This window comes from Lipotes vexillifer, unplaced genomic scaffold, assembly GCF_000442215.2.
Source record: "Lipotes vexillifer unplaced genomic scaffold, Lipotes_vexillifer_v1.1 scaffold570, whole genome shotgun sequence".
Taxonomy (NCBI): Eukaryota; Metazoa; Chordata; class Mammalia; order Artiodactyla; family Lipotidae; genus Lipotes; species Lipotes vexillifer.
The window spans coordinates 3,417,728-3,438,803 of record NW_006777801.1 but is presented as its reverse complement, the minus strand read 5'-3'; the positions used below and the strand labels follow the sequence as shown (position 1 = coordinate 3,438,803).

Sequence of the window (21,076 nt, the reverse complement as noted above, 5' to 3'; positions counted from 1 at the left end):
GCTAGGACTTCCATAACTATGTTGAATAATAGCAGGAGAGTGGACATCCTTGTCTTGTTCCTGATCTCAGAGGAAATACTCTCAGTTTTTCACCATTGAGAATGATGTTTGCTGTGGGTTTGTCATCTGTGGCCTTTATTATGTTGAGGTAGGTTCCCTCTATGCCCACTATCTGGAGAGCTTTTATCGTAAACGGGTGTTGAATTTTGTCAGAAGCTTTTTCTGGATCTATTGACATGATCATATGGTTTTTATTCTTCAGTTTGTTAATATGGTGTATCACATTGATTGATTTGCGTATATTGAAGAATCCTTGCATCCCTGGGATAAATCCCACTTGATCATGGTGTAAGATCCTTTTAATGCGTTGTTGGATTCTGTTTGCTAGTATTTTGTTGAGGGATTTTGCATCTATATTCATCAGTGACATTGGTCTGTAATTTTCTTTTTTTGTAGTATCTTTGTCTGGTTTTGGTATCAGGGTGATGGTGGCCTCATAGAATGACTTTGGGAGTGTTCCTTCCTCCTCTACTTTTCGGAAGAGTTTGAGAGGATGGGTGTTAGCTCTTCTCTAAATGTTTGATAGAATTCATCTGTGAAGCCATCTTGTCCTGGACTTTTGTTTGTTGGAAGATTTTTAATCACAGTTTCAATTTCATTACTTGTGATTGGTCTGTTCATATTTTCTATTTCTTCCTGGTTCAGTCTTGGAAGGTTATGTCTTTCTAAGAATTTGTCCATTTCTTCCAGGTTGTCCATTTTATTGGCATAGAGTTGTTTGTAGTAGTCTCAAGATGCTTTGTATTTCTGCTGTGGCTGTTGTAACTTCTCCTTTTTCATTTCTAATTTTATTGATTTGAGTCCTCTCCCTCTTTTTCTTGATGAGTTTGGCTAATGGATTATCAATTTTGTTTACCTTCTCAAAGAACCAAGCTTTTAGTTTTATTGATCTTTGCTATCGTTTGCTTTGTTTCTATTTCAGTTATTTCTGCTCTGATCTTTATGTCTTCTTTCCTTCTGCTAACTTTGGGCTTTGTTTGTTCTTCTTTCTCTAGTTCCTTTAGGTGTAAGGTAATATTGTTTATTTGAGATTTTTCTTGTTTCTTGAGGTAGGCTTGTATTGCTATAAACTTCCCTCCTAGAATGACTTTTGCTGCATCCCATAGGTTTTGGATCATCATGTTTTCATTGCCATTTGTCTCTAGGCATTTTTTGATTTCCTCTTAGATTTCTTCAGTGATCTCTTGGTTATTTAGTAACATATTGTTTAGCCTCCATGTGTTTGTATTTTTTACATTTTTTCCCCTGTAATTGATTTCTAATCTGATAACATTGTGGTCAGAAAAGATGCTTGATATGATTTGAATTTTCTTAAATTTACTGAGGCTTGATTTGTGACCCAAGATATGATCTATCCTGGAGAATGTTCCATGTGCACCTGAGAAGAAAGTGTAATCTGCTGTTTTTGGATGGAATGTCCTATAAATATCAATTAAATCTATCTGGTCTATTGTGTCCTTTAAAGCTTGTGTTTCCTTATTAATTTTCTGTGTGGATGATCTGTCCATTGGTGTATGTTAGTTGTTAAAGTCCCCCACTATTATTGTGTTACTGTTGATTTCCTCCTTTATAGCTGTCAGCAGTTACCTTCTGTATTGTTGTGCCTCCTATGTTGGGTGCATATATGTTTATAATTGTTATTTCGTCTTCTTGGATTGATCCCTTGATCTTATGTAGTGTCCTTCCTTGTCTCTTGTAACATTCTTTATTTTAAAGTCTATTTTATCTGATATGAGTATTGCTACTCCAGCTTTCTTTTGATTTCCTTTTGGTGGAATATCTTTTTTCATCCCCTCACTTTCAGTCTGTATGTGTCCCTAGGTCTGAAATGGGTCACTTGTAGACAGCATATATATGGATCTTGTTTTTGTATCCATTCAGCAAGCCTGTGTCTTTTGGTTGGAGCATTTAATCCATTCAAGTTTAAGGTAATTATCGATATGTATGTTCCTATGACCATTTTCTTAATTGTTTTGGGTTTGTTTTTGTAGGTCCTTATCTTCTCTTGTGTTTCCCACTTAGAGAAGTTCCTTTAGCATTTGTTGCAGAGCTGGTTTGGTGGTGCTGAATTCTCTTAGCTTTTGCTTGTCTGTAAAGCTTTTGATTTCTCCATCGAATCTGAATGAGATCCTTGCCAGGTAGAGTAATCTTGGTTGTAGGTTCTTCCCTCTCATCACTTTAAATATGTCATGCCACTCCCTTCTGGCTTGCAGAGTTTCTGCTGGGAAATCAGCTGTTAATGTTATGGGAGTTCCCTTGTAAGTTATTTGTCGTTTTTCCCTTGCTGCTTTCAATAATTTTTCTTTGTCTTTAATTTTTGCCAATTTGATTACTATGTGGCTCAGTGTGTTTCTCTTTGAGTTTATCCTGTATGGGACTCTCTGCTCTTCCTGGACTTGGGTGGCTATTTCCTTTCCCATGTTAGGGAAGCTTTCAACTATAATCTCTTCAAATATTTTCTCGGGTCCTTTCTCTCTCTTCTCCTTCTGGGACCTCTATAATGTGAATGTTATTGCATTTAATGTTGTCCCAGAGGTCTCTTAGGCTGTCTTCATTTCTCTTCATTCTTTTTTCTTTATTCTGTTCTGCAGAAGTGAATTCCACCATTCTGTCTTCCAAGTCACTTATCCATTCTTCTGCCTCAGTTATTCTGCTATTGATTCCTTCTAGAGTATTTTTCATTTCAGTTATTGTATTGTTCATCTCTGTTTGTTTCTTCTTTAATTCTTCTAGGTCTTTTTTAAACATTTCTTGCATCTTCTTGATCTTTGCCTCCATTCTTTTTCCAAGGTCCTGGATCATCTTCACTATCATTATTCTGAATTCTTTTTCTGGAAATTGCCTATCTCCACTTCATTTAGTTGTTTTTCTGGGGTTTTATCTTGTTCCTTCATCTGGTACATAGCCCTCTGCTTTTCATCTTGTCTCTTTCTGTGAATGTGGTTTTTGTTCCACAGGCTGCAGGACTGTAGTTCTTCTTGCTTCTGCTGTCTGCTTTCTGGTGGATGAGGCTATCTAAGAGGCTTGTGCAAGCTTCCTGATGGGAGGGACTCTCAACATTCTTACTATAACAGGCCTGATCCTCCCCAAGGCATGCTTCATGAAAATAGGGGTGGGGAAAGAGGCAAAGTTACAGCACTATGAAAGAGAAAAACACACTATTTCAAAAACTCCTCTCCCAGTTATCACAGCTTTCACTGACTCAAGCTTGGGTGATGACAGCATCCCACATGTGGGGTAGAGGGTCCTCTTCACAAGGGTGCAAAGGGGGGACCCTCTCACCTTAGCACTCCGATGGTCCCACATTCCCTGAGCAAGCAGACTGCCTTTATTTTCTAGGCCAATAGGGGATAACCAAGCATTTTCCCCCTTTTATTTTGGCTGCTAGGAAGTTTAAAGTCAAATTTGTGGCCCAACAATAGTAAGTGTTTAATTATGTGCAATCCTCACACTGAACCCATTCCTGGCTCCATCTTTCTTCCTTAATTTTAATGTATGCATTTCATTTTTTTATAAGCCACTTTAAAATCTTTCCTGAAGTCAGGGGAAATAAATTCATGGGCAGGTACAATTCTAGGTCCCTGACTACAGTTTGTCCCACTTAATCTTTTTTTTTTTTTTAAAGGAGATGCTGGTGTTTTTATTTTTCTTTCTTTCTTTATTTATTTTTGGCTGTGTTGGGTCTTTGTTGCTGAGTGCAGGCTTTCTCTATTTGCGTTGAGCGGGGGCTATTCTTTGTTATGGTGTACGGGTTTCTCTTTGCGGTGGCTTCTCCTGTTGCAGAGCACGGGCTCTAGGCATGTGGGCTTCAGTAGTTGTGGCATGTGAGCTCAGTACTTGTGGCTCACAGGCTCTAAAGCGCGGGCTCAGTAGTCATGGCACACAGGCTTTTTTGCTCCGCAGCATGTGCAAACTTCCCGGACCAGGGCTCAAATCTACGTCCCCTACATTGGCAGGCAGCTTCTTAACCACTGTGCCACCAAGGAAGTCCCTGTCCCACTTAATCTTTTTTCCAGATGAGGAAACTGAAGCTCAGAGAGGTTAAACAAACAGGCCAAAGGCAAGGCCCTTGCTGAGTGTCTAAGTGAGGCCCTCAGCTCTCTGTGTTCAGAGTTGACCCCCAGTAGGAAGCCCTTGGACGTGGTTCTCTTGGCAGGTGGGCCAAGATTGTGCTGAGAAGGAGCAAATCATGTCAGATTTGCTCCAAACCCTGGGACTCTCCATCAAGCATCATGGGGATTTACCCAGCATGCTCTGGGGCAGTCAGCCCTGCTTGAGAGGATTCCTTTTGCTGGGTCCACCATTTCCCCAGTTAATTGACCAAGAAGGTTCTCAAGGGCCAAGCTGGGGCCAGTGATTCTGTGACTGGAGCAGGTGAACTGCCTTGTGGGAATAAGTATTTCAAAGGTGTGTGCCAACCTCATCCCCAAGGCCCTGAGTTCTTGAGACGGGGCTGTGTTCTCCAGATGCTGGGTACTCCGGGTATGCTGTTTTCCTCGACTCAAGGTAAGGCTGCCTTCCTAGAAAGAGTTTGGGATAAATGCAAAAGCTGACACAAAGGAGCTATTCAGAAAAGAATGAAGAGAGTTTATATGCACCAAAAAGAAAGGATTATTGCTAACTGAAAAAAGCAAATTAAAGAGCAGTACATGTATTAAGATCCTATGTGTGAGTGTGTTTTAAATACACATACTCAGATACATACATATATGTAGACGCACACACACCACAGACCTCCATACATAGAGACTCCCCACTCGAAAGCCCCTCCCAACCCTGCCACACACAGGAGGTTTAGAAGGAAACACCAAACACCAAACTGTTAACAGCTGCTTCTGGAAAGAGAGACAGAAAGTGGGATCATGGATGAGAGAACTTTTACTTTTTACCATATATATTTCCCTATTGTTAGAATCTATTTTTTTACTGTTGATTTCTCCACTTTAATGTAAAGAAATGCAAGTTAACAGAGTGCTCTTGAAAAATTTGTTGAAAACCAATGATATACTTAAACTAGGAACTACTTACATATATAATTAGGAACTGCTTATATGCTCCAAAAACTATAAATCATAAATTCAGAGAAAATGTAGTTTATCAAAGGGTTGAAAACAGAAATAATAAGAAAACATTTTTTAATGGATTAGAATACCACAAAAGGACAAAGACCAAATTTACAATTTAAATCTAAGTTAGACGAACTCCTCCATTAAAGGACAAAGACGTTTAGACTGTGTTTTAAAAAAAAAAAAAACCTAATTATATGCTGTTCATCAGAAACTTATTTAGCAAAATTGCAATAAAATTTATAAGTAAATATAACAAAAGTATTTTATGCAAATGCAACTAACAAGAAACAATACCAATATCAGTGACAGTATACTGATTGTGAGCAATATCAATGTCAGACAAAACTTAATCTTTACAAACATCTTTACACAAAGAACCATTTTACTAACAAGGATATAATTCTCAAAGCTGAAACTCTCGTAAACCTTTAAGTGACAAATAATGCTATCTCAATGTATTGAACAGAAAGGTGTTAGAAATAGGAGAAGAAACAGAAAAACAATAGCAGTGAAACATTTTGACACATTTTCAGTTTTTAACAAACTAAACAGATGAATAATAAGCAAGGACATAATTAAATATGCATATCAAAAGATATACATTATGTATCAGTCAGCTTTGTCCAGAGAAAACTAACCATCATGTCTTACAAAAGAACATAGATTTTTTTTGTCTCCTGTAATTCATAGAATGTTTCACTGGTCACATATTAAGCTGCAAAGAAAAATCACATTCTAAAATCTGGTCACAATCTCTGAACAAAATGCAATGGACATATTGTTAAGATTTTTTACATTGATGCTATCACTTCATAATTTAAGGACTTTAAAAACAAATGTATTGAATAAAATCAACCGCTGTGAACATTTCCTGTAAATGTGTGGCTAAGATTAAGGAGCACCCAGTGGCATCGAGAGGGCCAGCATGTTGTCTCAAGAGAAAGTAGAGGCAGGTGGGAGGGAGGGGGGGTTTCCTTCCTGGCTGGGTGTCAAGTGATGTCTATGGTTTCAGTAGCTCCAGCAGAGCTGTGGAGCCTCAGAGCCCTGGCTGTGGCCATGGTGTCAGAAATGTAGGAGGAGCCTTGGTGGAGGTAAGCAAGGGTGCCCCTACCGGCCCCTCTGAGTATGGTGTTGAACCCAGCCTTTCAGATGTGGGGGGTTCCCAGGTCGCTGACCTCTGCCCTTCCAGTGTCGGGTGAGCCGGGGTTACGGGGAAAGCGGGCCCTCACACACCCATGGATTCCATGAGCTTTCATCATCCTCCCCGCTGTGCAATCCATCCATCCAGTATGGATCCATATTTACCCAGCCATCAAGGCCAATGAATGACAATCCTTTCTTGTTGGAACATAGACATTCTCTCCATTCTTTTCTAATCAGCTTCCTTGAATCATCTTTTGCTTTCATCCTCAGTTCATTCCGGGAGGGCAGCCTTACCTGGAGTCTTTGAGGGATATGGGCTTTATCCTGGAAGGAAAGTCACCTGGAAACAAAATATCTCCAGGGAGAACAGTCCTGAGTAAGGTGGCCCTGGAGAAGATGCTGAGGAAAGAAGGGAAGGCCTGGGGTCCTGTGAGGCTCACTGGAAAACCACCTCTTGGGCACCCCCTCCCCATACAGTGACCTGTCTCCCCAAGCGAGCAGGTCTGAAAGGCCCCTGGACCCTAACCATGCCGGCTCAGCATCATTCAAGTATCTTGGGTAAGGCTATGGGTTATCTCACCCTTAACTCATCATTAGGGGAAACTAGATGGTTTGGGGACAAGGGTAAACTTTTGCTGTCTTGTGGAGGCAGGCCAGTAGAGGGTTATAGTCAAGAGCATGAGCTTTGGAGTCAGAAATATTTCAGAAGCCAGCCGTGTTTCTTCCCAGCTGTGATCTCTGAGCCTCAGTTCCCCCGTGTAGAATGTGACACTAATGATGTCAGCTTCTCAGGGGGTGTTGTGAGGACTGAATGAAATAATGAGAATAAGGCATTTAACCAAGGCCCACGTGCAATCTCTCAGTAACAAACCAACTGCACGGGCTGTATGGACAGGGTGGGCTTTCCGGTCTAACAGACCCATGGTGCCACCTTGTGGTTAATCTTTCTCAAATCCAATGACCCTTTTTCAAACGCCTATGAGCAGGCTGTGCTTGGTGAAATTCATTATTGTTTAAACAATTAAAGACTGTAATGGTTAAGTATGGTGTTGATGTCATGCAATGCACCTTAGAAATATCTTAGAAAGTGATGCTGAAGAAGCATCATTTGGGAGGACTCTCCTGTCTCCCCTGTCAAAGAAATCCTCTTCTTAGATTACGACCGTCATTGCCCAAATACCCTCAGATGTTCTGAGCTTTAGGGGTGGAGATGCGTAAGCAAATAAAAACATCACTCCTCAGTTTCCAAGCTTCTGCCCGCTTTCAAGTCCTGCCCTATCACCTCTCCCAGTCATGTTCGACTTTCCCCTCCCCTACTGATATCTCTTCCCCGACCACATACCCTACCCAGACCTCCCTTTTCCTTTTCTCCTCCACCCCACTTCACCACTAATGACCACCTCTTCTAAAATTGCACCCGCCCAATCCTCCGCCCCTTTCCTGCTTCATTCCTCTCAGTGGCAGTCAGCACTGACTCCCCCTACTTGTTTCTTCTTTGTTTACTGTCTTGCCCCATTTGAACGGCACCTCCCTGAGGGCAGGGATTTTAGCCTTTCTTCGTTGCTGTACCTTCAGCACTTTAAACAGTGCCTAGCTGTAGTAGGTGCTCAGTAATTGTTGGTTGGTTGATTGAAGGAAGGAATGAAAGCAAAGGTGGAGTCTGAGATAGGGGAAACTAGAGAAGCTCTGCATGCCCCAGGATTACAACTGGAAAGAAACCTCATTTCCTAAGGTAGGAAAGGAGTTTCCTCAAGAAAGGGCTGGTTTCACGAGTGTGGGTCCAGTGTAGTCACATAGGCCTCACATGTAGAAGGAGCTGGCATTCAGAAGGGTCCACCTGGAGTCTAATGCTCTGTGCTTGCAGTCTTGAAATTCATCATGTGTTGCTGAATTCGTGTTTTGTAAGTCAAGTGCAATGGGGCAGGGGTGCAGGTGCAGGCTCAGGGCCTCAGCTCACATGGTCCCGCCTCCTGCCCCTGGGGCACCGAGCCCCACCCAGCCTCCCACACTCTGTTCCCAGAGGGGCCTCAGCATGGGCAGGGGAAGGGTGCCCAGAAGTTTCTCCGGAGAAGGGATGGCGACAGCTGCCTCCTAATGCCTTTCCCCCATCCTGGACTGGCAGCCCCATAGCATGGCTGGTGGGCAGCCAGCTAGAGGCCTTATCTTGGCAGGGGCGATCCAGGCACCTCGATCAAGGTACAAAGAAAGTCCCAGCTTGGAGGTGTAAGATCCTTGGGGGGACCTATCTGCTGCAGTGGAGGCTGTGGGCTCCACTTCTCCAGACCAGCAGTGTGTAGGGCAGGCGCCAGAGTCACGCGTCCCCAGGCACCTGTCACAGGCATGTGTGTGTCTCTTCTGGCCAGCTTGAGTCACAAAATATGAATTACATAATTTCAGTAATCCCACAGATGAGCTAAATGTGCTGCTACTTGCATTTAAAACTGGCATCACACTACATAAAAGATGAATAGTAAAGTTCATGCTAATAATTTAAATTTTCAAATTCTTTTTACTTATAGAATTAAACAGCAAACAACACCACAATAAGCAGAGGGAACTTGGAAGAAAGGACAAGGCTTTATATATACCTTTACTTTTATCTATTTATTTATAAACTCTATTTATTTATTTTTGGCTGCATTGGGTCTTCGTTGCTGCGCACAGGCTTTCTCTAGTTGCAGCGAGCGGGGGCTACTCTTTGTTGTGGTGCATGGGCTTCTCATTGCAGTGGCTTCTCTTGTTGCGGAGCATGGGCTCTAGGTGCGCGGGCTTCAGTAGTTGTAGCACACGGGCTCAGTAGTTGTGGCTCGCGGGCGGAGCTGCTCCGCGGCATGTGGGATCTTCCCAGACCAGGGCTCAAATCCGTGTCCCCTGCATTGGCAGGCGGATTCTTAACCACTGCACCCCAGGGAAGTCCCATATGCACTTTTAGTGATACTTGTTTCCTGCTTTTTGAACCACATTTTTATTTTGCATTGGGCCCTGCAAATTATACTCAACATTTACATCAAAGTGGTTCTGTTAGGATTAATCTGTGGGTATACCATAAAGGCCTGGTAATCAGTTTCTGATTGTATTTCGATATTATATCTTTGATAGAACTACGTTATCAATGGTGTAATAAACCTATAATAAGATAACTAATAAAGGAGCTATTTCTTCCCATTTATGACATTATAACCCTTCATAACTTGGTCTTATTTCATTAAGCTAAAAGGATTAGCATTGCCAGGAAAACATCACATGAAAAATGTGATGGGCATAGCAAGGACTGCTAATTCATATTAAAAGTCAGACATGTAAAAAAAATCCATCAAAACCAAAATAAGTTTCCTTCAAGGGTGGGGTATATTCCAACAAGTTTCAGCTGAGATCAGGTTTCTCAGGAGTGGTACTCTGACAGTTAGTTGTGAGGGCCGTCCTGTGCACTATAGGATGTTTAGCAGCATCCCTGGCCTCTACCCACGCGATGCCAGTAGCACCCTCCCTCCAATCATAACAGTTAAAAATATCTCCAGACATTGCAAATATACCCTGGGGGGCAAAACTGCCCCCATAAGAACCACTGGCTTGGACAAATGAGATGGGTAGTAAAGTGCCGTATAGCTCTTGCGAGCATCACATTCTCTTCCCTACCCTCCAATGCCTAAATATCATAAACACAGACTCCCTCCAACTAAGATCAACAAATACAAGCGACATGAATACAGGAAAACTAAAGAATTCTTTTATTTAGTGAAAAAAGAGTGGGCAAATGACAGACAGCTCACATACTGTTAAACAGAATAAAAAGGGAAAGAAAAAGAGTAGAGACATCATAGTGATGGATTTTCACAAAAGGTGACAGATTTAAACTACAGAGCAAGGGGCTATTTATAAGCAAGATGTCAAGGTATTAGTGACCAATCTATATCCAATTAGGTTTTCTCTAAGCTCAAGAACATTTAAAACCTCAGACTTAAATTTTAACTCTAGACGTGACAATTGTAAGCACACCACTTCAGTCCCTTAAAACTTCTAAGTGCTGCTCCTGGGTAAATATCTTTTTCTAATATTATTTCCCCACCCCAACATATAGAATATAACATTTCATGTTCCAGTAGTAATCACACACAGGATTAAAAACCCAACCAGCCAAGAAAGTGTTATTCTTTCTATGAAGCGTTCTTTACAAAAGAAAAATGAAAGGGGTAGACATTGGTACAATTCTTTTTTTTTTTTTTTGCAGTACGCGGGCCCTCTCACCGTTGCGGCCTCTCCCGTTGCGGAGCACAGGCTCCGGACGCGCAGGCTCAGCGGCCACGGCTCATGGGCCCAGCCGTGGGATCTTCCCGGACTGGGGCATGAACCCGCGTCCCCTGCATCGGCAGGTGGACTCTCAACCACTGCGCCACCAGGGAAGCCCCATTGGTACAATTCTTGCTGAAGAACAGCAAGAGTAATACCAAACCACCCTGCTTACTATAGAAAAGGCACAGCTCGCAGACCCAAGTATACAGGCTACAGCAGTCGAATACCCATCTCGAAAGGGCTGGCAACATTAAACACTGTACACAGGTCTGTGTCTCTGGGTCAGGCTAGCGCATGCCCAGGATCTGTCTGCTTTTCAGTTGGTAAGTTTTTTCAATGTCTGACAGGGCTTGAGCGCGAAGCTGAGCAGCATGAAGCCTTTTTTTCAGGTCCTTGCACTTGGATTTGAAGGTGAGCTGATTCTCAGAATTCTCACTCCTCATGACATTCTCCTTACTCTCCCCACTGAAATGAACTTTCTTCTTCATTATCGAGGATGTAAGATCAAAAAGTTCTTTAGAAAAAAAAAGAAAAAGGTTTTTGAGTTTCATGAACAGGAGATGAACTCCTCCATACTTATCAAACTTACCAAAATATTTATTGTCAGTTTGCCTGTGAAATCTGGGTACCTGTTTATTCTCTCTGGGATAGGAGTGTTAAACAAAATTCAACTGAGCAAATATTAAAGATCTTACTGGCTTTATTCAACAATTCATAAATCGGGCAGCATCCCATCCAGAAGACAGAAAGGAGTTCCAAGGAGCTGTACAAAAGGAAAGGCTTTTATAGGTAGAAGGGGGCAGGACAAGGAAGTTACACCAGCAAAGGGGGGATTGTCTGTGGCAAGGTCACCTTCCTTTAGGGGACAGCAGGGGTCTATCAGGCAGATGACCTCACTAGTGCTGACCAGGTAATTCCAGATTAACTGGTTTAAGATTCCATTCCTGAGAGAGGCTGAAACTGCCAGTAAGTTAGGTATTAAGTCCTGATTTGGTGACGTTTGGTGACCAGTGACTCCATTTTGGACCTGTTGTCTCTTTTTTAACAGGTTAGGGGCATGAGGTTGGCAGAAATCAATCAGCCTTTTAATCTGTAGCCAAAAATCAAGGAACCTATGTTTTATTCTCTTGACAATCAACATTCCTCTTAAGGTTAAATGCACTGAGGATTATGGGCCACAATATAAAACTTCTGGAAACCAATGTTATTTATCTCTATTCTTGAAAGCAAGTGCCATTCTACCTAGAACACATTACTTCCAGAAAAGTACGGAAGCAGAAGCAGAAGCTCTTTCTCATAGCGAGCACCTACAGTTTTGGCTAAATACTTAAGAACACTTAAAGCACTTAAAGCGGCTTAACTGACCAGAAACTTCTTCCAAAAAAACCTAAGCAAGATTCAGCATTGGTAAAAGTAAATCGAGTTAACAGTGAGAGAACTGTACTTTTAACATGAAAAAAATAATAATTTACTTAAAGTGGCTACACTATTAGGAACTGACAACCATCTGTGGGTTGGGGACTTGAAGGTTTGAATTCTAGAAACTTTTTGTTTTTCCTTTGTGTTCATTTAAAGGAAATATGTTCAAATATTTACTGAGCTCACTGTATGAGCCGTTGTGGACCAAACAAAGACCCTATTGTGGTAGGAGGAGATAGACCATAAACAAATAAACAAGCCCATATGAGGAATATTTGAGGATGGTATGTGCTGTGAAGGAAATGAACACGGAGAGAGGGAGACAGAGGTGCTGGGGGTGTTGGCCGTGATGAAGCTGCATAATAAGGTGACTTCTGAGCAGAGACCTGATGAGAGTGAGGAAGTAAGAAGTCACGTGACTATCTAGAGATGACTATTCCAGTCCAAAGAAATGGAGACGCCCTGAGGGAGGAGCAGGCTGCACAGAGAAACGCTGCCCTCCAACTGTCCCAACTTCCTATTTCATGCACTGCTTCTCTGCAAAGCATTTTTAGGAGATTGCTTTTAGGCCTCAACTCCATTGTTTCAAATAGATCCACCTTTATTACCACAAACACCTACACATTTGTAAACAGACAGTGTAAACTGTAAATCCTACTAATAAGACAGTTTTATAAGAAAGTGTTTTAAAAAAGAATTAGTATTTCATTAAATAGACTAATTAGAGCTTTTAAAAAGATGCTGTTGCTTACTGTGATGATCTCAATTTATTTGTTTTCCTCATGTCTGAATTTTATAGCCCAAGGATGGGGAGAGGATATTTCCAACTGTCTTCAGTTCACAAGGGCACCCCCTCCCCACCGCTTTGTTGCTTTTCTTAGGGCTCTGACATGCTCATTACCTTAAAATACCTCCTACCCACATTGGACACCATTCCCACAGCTCATTTTAAGTCTCTGCCATGATTCGCATACCGGTAGATTCTTCTACCTACGTATCCTACAAAGTGAAACACGTCATCCTTCGCCAGCTCTTCTCACCCTTCGCTCAAAGACTCTCAGGGCAAGATGTAAATAAACTCTTTAACTGGGAGAGCCGTCCCCAACAGGACCTTCAATATAATTCTCGGCAACGGGCTTGATGCATGACACTTACCCAGATAAAAATCCCTCCTCACTCTATCACAGTAATCATGATTTAAGTCTAGTTTATCTTTATGGATGGCAGTGTGGAATCTAAGAGAAGCTGAAATAAATATTATAAAAATACTGAAATGGTAGATAGCAATATTGAGAAAAAAGATATTTACTTCCATCACTGGTTTCATTTGTTTCCATCACTTATTACAGAGCATATGCAGATATTAAGCAATCACGCTTTGACATACACATGTTTCAATTGGAACGGGTCTTAGCAAAGATCCAAAAGTGATGGCCTATTCTACAGTTGGTTTATCACACCTTTTAAGCCATACTTTCTATGAAGGATGTGGCAAATATGAGTTGGTCGTGTGGTAATAGTAAAATGCTAGGATTTTCACTTGAAAATGGAGAGAAATGTAGAGTTTTGAAAATATACCCAGAGAAAAATCTGAAAGGCACAGCATTTTTTTTAAATGACCTAGTTTTTAAAAATAAATATCAAATACTGAACACACAGTTTGATAAAGCAAATAAAACCGAAGATGAAATCATCCTGACTCATTGCCTCATGTCTCTGATCACAGTTAAGTCAGTCACTGCTAAAACAGAATTTTTATCTCCACTGAAACGCATATATTCAATTAACTCCATCATAAAATTCGAGACTCTGGAAATTTAAAGGGCTGCCAAAGCCACCTTCGGGGCAACAATGGTGCCCATTTCCTCATTTGTGGCACCAACTTCTGTTCTCTGAGCTGGTTCTCATACCTGGACCACCCGCCAGAGACAGGAACTTCTGGTCCTTCAGCAGGCTGTAATTCCTCAACAGACTTTCTGCTCTGGCCAGCTTGTTCTCTGCCAGTCTCTCACGAACACAAAGCTCACGTTCCTTCTCTTTATGAAGGGAATGGAACGAGAAAGAAAGAAATTAACAAGTGGCATAAACAATTCACATTTGGTAATCTTTTCCTTATCGCTAAGGCTAACAGCTTGACCACCGATGAGTCATGTTTTGTGAAGGGTTTCCTACTGTATACTCCAGCCAACCAGACTGCTCCCATTTCATAATGCTGTGTGGTTAGTATGTTGTATGTTGTCTTAGGTTTTCTCCTAAGGACTGGCTTAAGCACAAGGACAAAGTCAGCTTCAACCTTTGGCTGTGATTTGTGGGAATAACTCATGGGGGAAAACAAAGAGCTACTGCCATCCCTGCTCTCCGCGGAGAAGGGGCAACAGTTCATTTTCCGGGCGTTACCCGGCTGCAGTACAAACCCTTCTCCCTCTGGGTGAATGACAGCACCCAAACAGAAGGGAAAAAACCACAGCTCAGTTAGGTGGTACTTCTTTAGATCAGTAACAAAGGCTATTATTTATTCATGGCCCAGCATTCAGAGTTCAGATTTCAGCTGCTATGTGAAATTACAAAACACTGGGGAATGTTTTAATGAAAAGTTTTTGGTTGTTTGTTTTTTGTGGTTTTGTTTTTCTTTTAAAGAATTATTTTGACAGAAGAGACAAAGATTTTCAGGTAAGCACAGGCTGTACCTCCCACAGACAGCGTATCTCACAGTACTAGACAATTATCATTAGGAAGTAAAACATTAACAAACGCATTTAGATGCTTTGTAAGTACGTTTAAATAGAAAAACACTTATGAAGTCTGCATTGGCATAGAGCTGCAGAAGCGAGATCGGGTGAGCCATGAGGGGGGAAAGAGACAGTCGCAGCCCATCTCATCCCTCGATGTCAAAATGCAGAGCTGTACTGCTGCTGCTGCCTTGCAGAATCCTAAAAACCTGGGTAGCAGCTCTCACTTTAGTGGAGTAGACAGAGTTTCAACATCAAAAACTCATTAGCACCCAGTCCGTCAATACCCATCAGAGTGTTTAAATATCTTGTACCCACACGCTCTGTGGAACTGCCCAAATACATCTAGTCTTACACACTGTAGGATTTCAGACCCGGGCTGTGTTGGAGCAGCGTATCAGAAGGGAGAAGCGCTGGCAAATTCTAAGACCTTCTTTACAATGGGAAACCTCAGGGTCCATATATTAAGAAAGATAAAGAAAAGAGTGACTCTACAGTACAGTGTGATGGCTACTGTGCTGGGCTGTCACAGTTAGGGCCCAACAATGTGACGACAACAGCTGGTCTCAGAGAAGGAGGCTCAACATGAAGGTGCAGCAAGCTTGATGTGCATGTCTTGGTTTCGCAAGTATTTATAAAAACGTTCTAATAGAACAAACATGAGATCCTCTGTTCAGATAGATTTTCACATACATTAGAATAAGCTTCCTGGAGCTCTCTGTGCTTCACCCCCACTCAGACTTACGCTCCAGGTTTTCTTCCCTTGCTCTGAGAGCTCGCTCCCGCTCCTGTAACTGTATTTCCTTCAGTTTCAGCTCACTCAATACAGGGCTGGAGTCCTGCAACTTTCCTGGTTCTCCTAATCGCTGCCCTCTTATCTCAGAATTTCTCCTTTGCTCTTCTGCAACCAAGTCTGCTATCAAAGGATTCTCAAGAATTTCTTCAACAGAAGGTCGATGGTAATCCTGGGAAAAAAATATTCAGTGTTACAGGCACACTACATAATGGACTACTCATCCTGAAAGAGCAGTTACATTTAAAACAGCATATATTTCCAAGGCAAGAGAAAGGACTCCTTTACAGATGGGGGTTTTTTTTTTTTTTTTTTTACTTGCGCAGCATTATAGTTCAACATCTGTATATACTACAGAGTGATCACCACCACAAGTTCAGTTACCATCCATCACCATGCAACTGACCCCCTTTGCCCATTCCCCCCACCCCAACACACACACATGGGTCTTAAACACCTGAAAAATAAGTTCACTGGTGGCTTTAACTCATGAGGTTCTGGGTCCACAAAGTAATGCAGATTTTAAATTATCTTTGTTCCCCCTTTTAACCTAAGAAGGCTCAATCCCTGTGCTGTGCTGGGGAGCGTTGCTAGGGTCGGTCTGTTTCAGGGCATGTACTGCCCTTGCATCTCCAAACTACATTAAGCAGGGTGCTCTCTCACCGACCTTCAATCCTGTTACTTCACCTGCATCCTTCCTTCTCTTTGAACTCCCACAGCATTTAACTCTATTCTTACACAGCCTGATCCCTAGGACATCTCCCTCCCCATCCCACTGCCAGATTTTTTTCTACATAATCTCTTTATTTCCCCTCTACTCTTTTTAGTCAGCGCTCCCCCACGATTCCCATCTCTAATGATCTCTAATCTCTCAGAGCTAGAGGCAGAGTAATAAGGTATTATTCCTGGCCCCTTCCTGTACCACCTGCCACTTTGAGGTAGGCAAGGACAAGGGGAACTGAGGATTTGGATCGTTATTGCAATCGTTCCTTGCTACCAACCATCTGTTAGCATGGCAGAGTGGGAGGAGACATAAAGAAAGCACAGAAGGCAGGCCTGCAATGTGCCAAGGATACATGTTTTCACTCGTGGTAACAGTAGATTTAGCTAAAGAAATATATTTAATGTTTCTTTAGACTCACTGCTCCACGAGAGCATACACTGCAAAACTTAGCTGAGAGATGGAAACATACAGTATATCATCTTATAAACTTTACCTTTAAATTTAACATCCTTGTAATAATGTCATTTAATTCATCAGAGTAACGATATGGAATTCGCCTGAATTTGCCTTCTCTGATCTTCCCAGCTAGTTCTTTCTGGTTGAAAGCTGTAAATGGAGGCCTGGGGGAAAAAAAAATTTTTTTAATGTAAAAATGAAAATATATAATAAGAAGCAAACCAAAAGCAGAGTTTAAGGTCTAGTTTGTATTTATGTTTCTACTTCTGGGATCTTCTTCTGTAGCTAAGTTTCCCAACCTTGGCACTACTGACATTTGGAGCCATATGATTCTGTTATGGGGACTGTCCTGTGCATTGTTTAGTATGTTCTGCAGCATCACTGACCTCTGTCCATTAGATGCCAGTAGCTATCCCTAGTTGTGACAACTAAAATATCTCCAGACATTGTCAAATGTCCCATGGGAGGCAAAACTGGGGGGCAAAATTGCCCTTCGCTGGTTGAGAACCATTGCTCTACAGAATACTTTAGAAGGGAAAAAACAGAAAGAAAAAAGGGAAAGAATCAGAACTCTTTCCTGTCCAAACCCTAGACTGCTTCTCTAGATCTTTATTTCATTTCTTCCACAGGCTTAACCTATAGGCTCTCCCCTTGAGCTAAGCTCAGTCTAACAGAGAAACATCTAACCAGGTTAGAAGCTTGAACAAGTCTAGATCCAGCCTCAGGGATTATATTATTAATTTGTAAATAATTTTTTTTAACCTGTCCATCTACCTTAATTTTAACCCACGGTATGATTCTTTCAGACTTGAATGTGCATGGATGCTCAAAAAGCTGAACCCGGTGAAAGGTGACAAATCTAAGTGTAAACCTCAGACTAAAAATCTGTCTTCATTATACTTACATTAATGCACACAATTCATACAGCAAACAACCTAGTGACCAGATATCTGACTTCTCATTGTAGGACATGTGATTCATTTGTTCCTTAAGGGGGGAAAAAAAAGGTAAGAAAATAGGAGTTTAAAGTTCATTTTGTTTTAAAACTTATAAAATTAGTCCTGGGACAAAAATGGAACCTTAAAGTTTGGTAATATTCACTCAAGGAAAAGAAGGGAACAAATTTTATATTATAAATATTTTATATCTATAACAAAAATTTCAAATACAAAAGGCTGATTACTCTTACATTAGATCTTGTATCATAACAACAAAAAGATGGTACTTTATACTTTATATTCAAATTTATAATGGAAAAAAGGCAATGATCTTATCCTAATACACTTTGTCATATATAATTCATTCACTTATTTTTCATTCGCAAATATTTATTATGTTACTACAGGCAAGGCACTGGCAAGTTAAAGGTAAACATGAGATAGCTCTACCCTCTACCCTCAAAGAATTCATAATCTAGAAACTCCATTTTAAAAGAACCAGAGAAAATTCTAGAATAACATCTAGCCCACATTTAAATTAATATAGACATAAATGGCTAATTGAATCATTCATTTATATATTTTCCCCTTAGCCCACTTATATACCACAGTAGTAAGTAATATTCTCACTTCCTATTTTAATTGTTTGCCTTTCTTCCACACGTACAGTAACAACCGTCCACCATGGCTCTTATTCTCAACAGAGGGCACAGAGGCAAGTACTGTACTGAAATCTTCAGGAGTCTTCTTAGTAATTTAAAGTCCAACAGGAGAGTCTGGTACCACTTCCTGACAATCCCATAGGGAAGGCTAAACTGATCTATTTACAAGGGCAGGGGGAAACAGGAACAAAAGAATTGTGCAGGTTTCAAATTTTCCAAGAACCACCTCTGGATAATTTTCCTTTATATCAAAGGCTTTCTATTTGGAATCTGATCCAGTAAGAAAACGACACTGCTCTGGCCATGTCTAATCTGAGTCAAAAACAAAATCACTGGGCTTCCCTGGTGGCGCAGTGGTTGAGAGTCCGCCTGCCGATTCAGGGGGCACGGGTTCGTGCCCCGGTCCGGGAGGATCCCACATGCCACGGAGTGGCTAGGCCCGTGAGCCATGGCTGCTGAGCCTGCACGTCTGGAGCCTGTGCTCCGCAACGGGAGAGGCCATGGCAGTGAGAAGCCCGCCTACTGCAAAAAAAAAAAAAAAAAAAAAAAAAAAAAATTCACTAATTTACAAAGTTTTATACTGTAGTCAGATTGGTTAACATAACTAAAAAAGACTGAGAAAATCCTGAAAATGTTTGTGAACAGCTAAAAAAACAAATTTTTCTCCAGCTTTATCTGCTCATCTTTCATATACAACACATTGGTGCTATCACTTATTGATTTAAGCTTTTCAAAAGTCACTAGAGAGCCATAAACAGTTCATACACTTTGACCCAGAAATTTCATTTCGAGAGCTAAACACCAAGGAAATAACCAAAAAGGAAGAAAGAATAATTCATACAAAGACATGCATAGCAGTGCTCTTTAGAATGGTGAGACATTTTGGAAACAAAATATTCAGCAACTGAGGAAACAGGTAAATGGGTGGACTCTGCAACTGCACTGTAGGAAAAGGCAATAAAAAAAGAATAAGTACAAAAAGTTAACACTGCAAAAATATGTTGTCAGAAGTGAGTGAGCCTCCTGAGCCCTGAATCTCCATGCACACGAATCATCTAGAAGGTCTGTTAAAATACAAAGTCCAAAATAAAAAGTGGTGGAGGACAAACAAAGAAAAAAAAAGTTGAGTGCAAAGACCTGTCCAGAGATCCAAATTCACTGGATTTGGGGCTCAGGACTCTGCATTTTAAACGATCACCCCCAGATGTGTTCCAGCTGGTGTCCAGGACCTATGGCACTTTGGGAAGTGCTGCTCTTGAGGGCAGAGACAAAACCTATCTCATCTTTGTGATCCCAGAGCTTAGCACTTGGTAGTCATTCAATGAAAGCTTGACTTATATTGCTAATACAGGAACTTAATGGTCTGGTGGTCCATTTGGAAAAATATAAATTTAAAATAAAACAGTATTGTTAATTCTTGGCTATTGGATATTACTAAACAAACAAAAAGTTGAGTGTTTAGCATTAAGATGTGTAAAGAGCATCTAAATTCTGAAATACTTACAGGAGACATATAATAAGGTGTGCCAACAAATGTTTTTGCAAAACTCGTATCATGGTTTAATATCCTAGCTAACCCAAAGTCTCCAAGCTTAACGTTTTGCTTGCCATCCAGGAAAACATTGGCTGGTTTCAGATCCCGATGCAGCACAGTATGACCACCATCACTTCGTCTGTGACATTCCTTCAGGGCCAGAGTCAACTGAGTCATCACTCGAAGAACAAACTCTTCATCCAAGTATTGTCTGAAACCAAAGCAGTTATATAGCCTATAACTTCGGAATAAAACCATTACAAAGATGGGACGATGTGAATTATCCAGTTTTCAAAGTGTACACATAGGGAAATAAATTGATATGAAATATGGGTGCTGACATACCAGGGATTTTCTAAAGTGCCATGGACCCACCAAACAAACACCAGAAGACTCTTCCCCATTACTAAGTACTCTGTCCCTGATCCTAATACAGGATGCTTAACAGAAGCAAAACTAGGCCCATTTAAGAGATTTTTACCTTTCCTTGGTCCCCTTTGTAATTGCACTAGCCAGGTCCCCTCCTTCACAATATTCCATTACAATGTACAGTGTTGTGTTGGTACGGTCAATAATTCTATCATAGTATCGGACGATATTTGGATGCTTCAGCTCACGAAGTAAATTCACTTCAGAAACAAGCATGTGTTTCTCAGCTTCTGTCATGGAGCCATAGTCCAGTTCCTTCCAAACTAAGATCTGAAATAAAAATTTCCAAGGTACAAATAAACTCATTATACTCAAAACCTTTTTAAAAACTAAAAAATTACTTCTCTACTAAGTAGATCATACAGTGACATCATCTAATGTAGTTCAATGAACCTAAGGACCCCTGAGTTTACTTCCATAATCTTCCCCTAATTTTTCAGCAGTAAATGATGCAAGAGAGGGTGACGAGGTACATTAGGCCTCCGCCAAACCCCTAACCTCCGTTGGTTAGTCAAAGCTGGTCAAAGCTGGGGCAGAGGTAGTCAAAGTCCTTGAGCATTCCAAGTCAAGATTTCCAAGGTAAGAGAACTTAGTAAAGGTCCTAACGTCAGAGCCAATTTCCTCTCCATTGTTTCTTTGTGTAAAGTCTACCTACACATCTTGGGAAATCTGAATCCAACAATCCGAATAATGGGTATTTTAAATGAATTCTGACTACAAGACATAAAAGTTAGAGGTGCTGATGGTCATGACCGAGAGGGCTCTTCTCTAAAAACAGCTCAGGAGGGCTTCCCTGGTGGCGCAGTGGTTGGGAGTCCGCCTGCCGATGC

General features: G+C 41.2%; 1 protein-coding gene across 2 annotated transcripts in view; it reads right to left on the bottom strand.

Annotated features, from left to right (window-relative positions):
• Positions 1–10,849: 10,849 nt before the first annotated feature.
• NEK2 (NIMA related kinase 2) overlaps positions 10,850–21,076 on the bottom strand; it is an 11,116-nt gene continuing 889 nt past the window's right edge. Inside the window, exons 2-8 of one of the 2 annotated variants that reach the window (XM_007451318.1) lie at positions 20,299–20,516; positions 19,788–20,028; positions 17,588–17,670; positions 16,721–16,847; positions 15,456–15,675; positions 13,892–14,017; positions 10,850–11,076 (exon numbers count right to left, since the gene is read on the bottom strand). In XM_007451318.1, coding sequence (XP_007451380.1) covers positions 10,850–11,076; positions 13,892–14,017; positions 15,456–15,675; positions 16,721–16,847; positions 17,588–17,670; positions 19,788–20,028; positions 20,299–20,516 — 1,242 coding nt within the window. Of the gene's footprint in view, positions 11,077–13,285; positions 13,521–13,891; positions 14,018–15,455; positions 15,676–16,720; positions 16,848–17,587; positions 17,671–19,787; positions 20,029–20,298; positions 20,517–21,076 lie in introns of those variants that run through there. The other variant, XM_007451319.1, reaches the window with a different exon arrangement.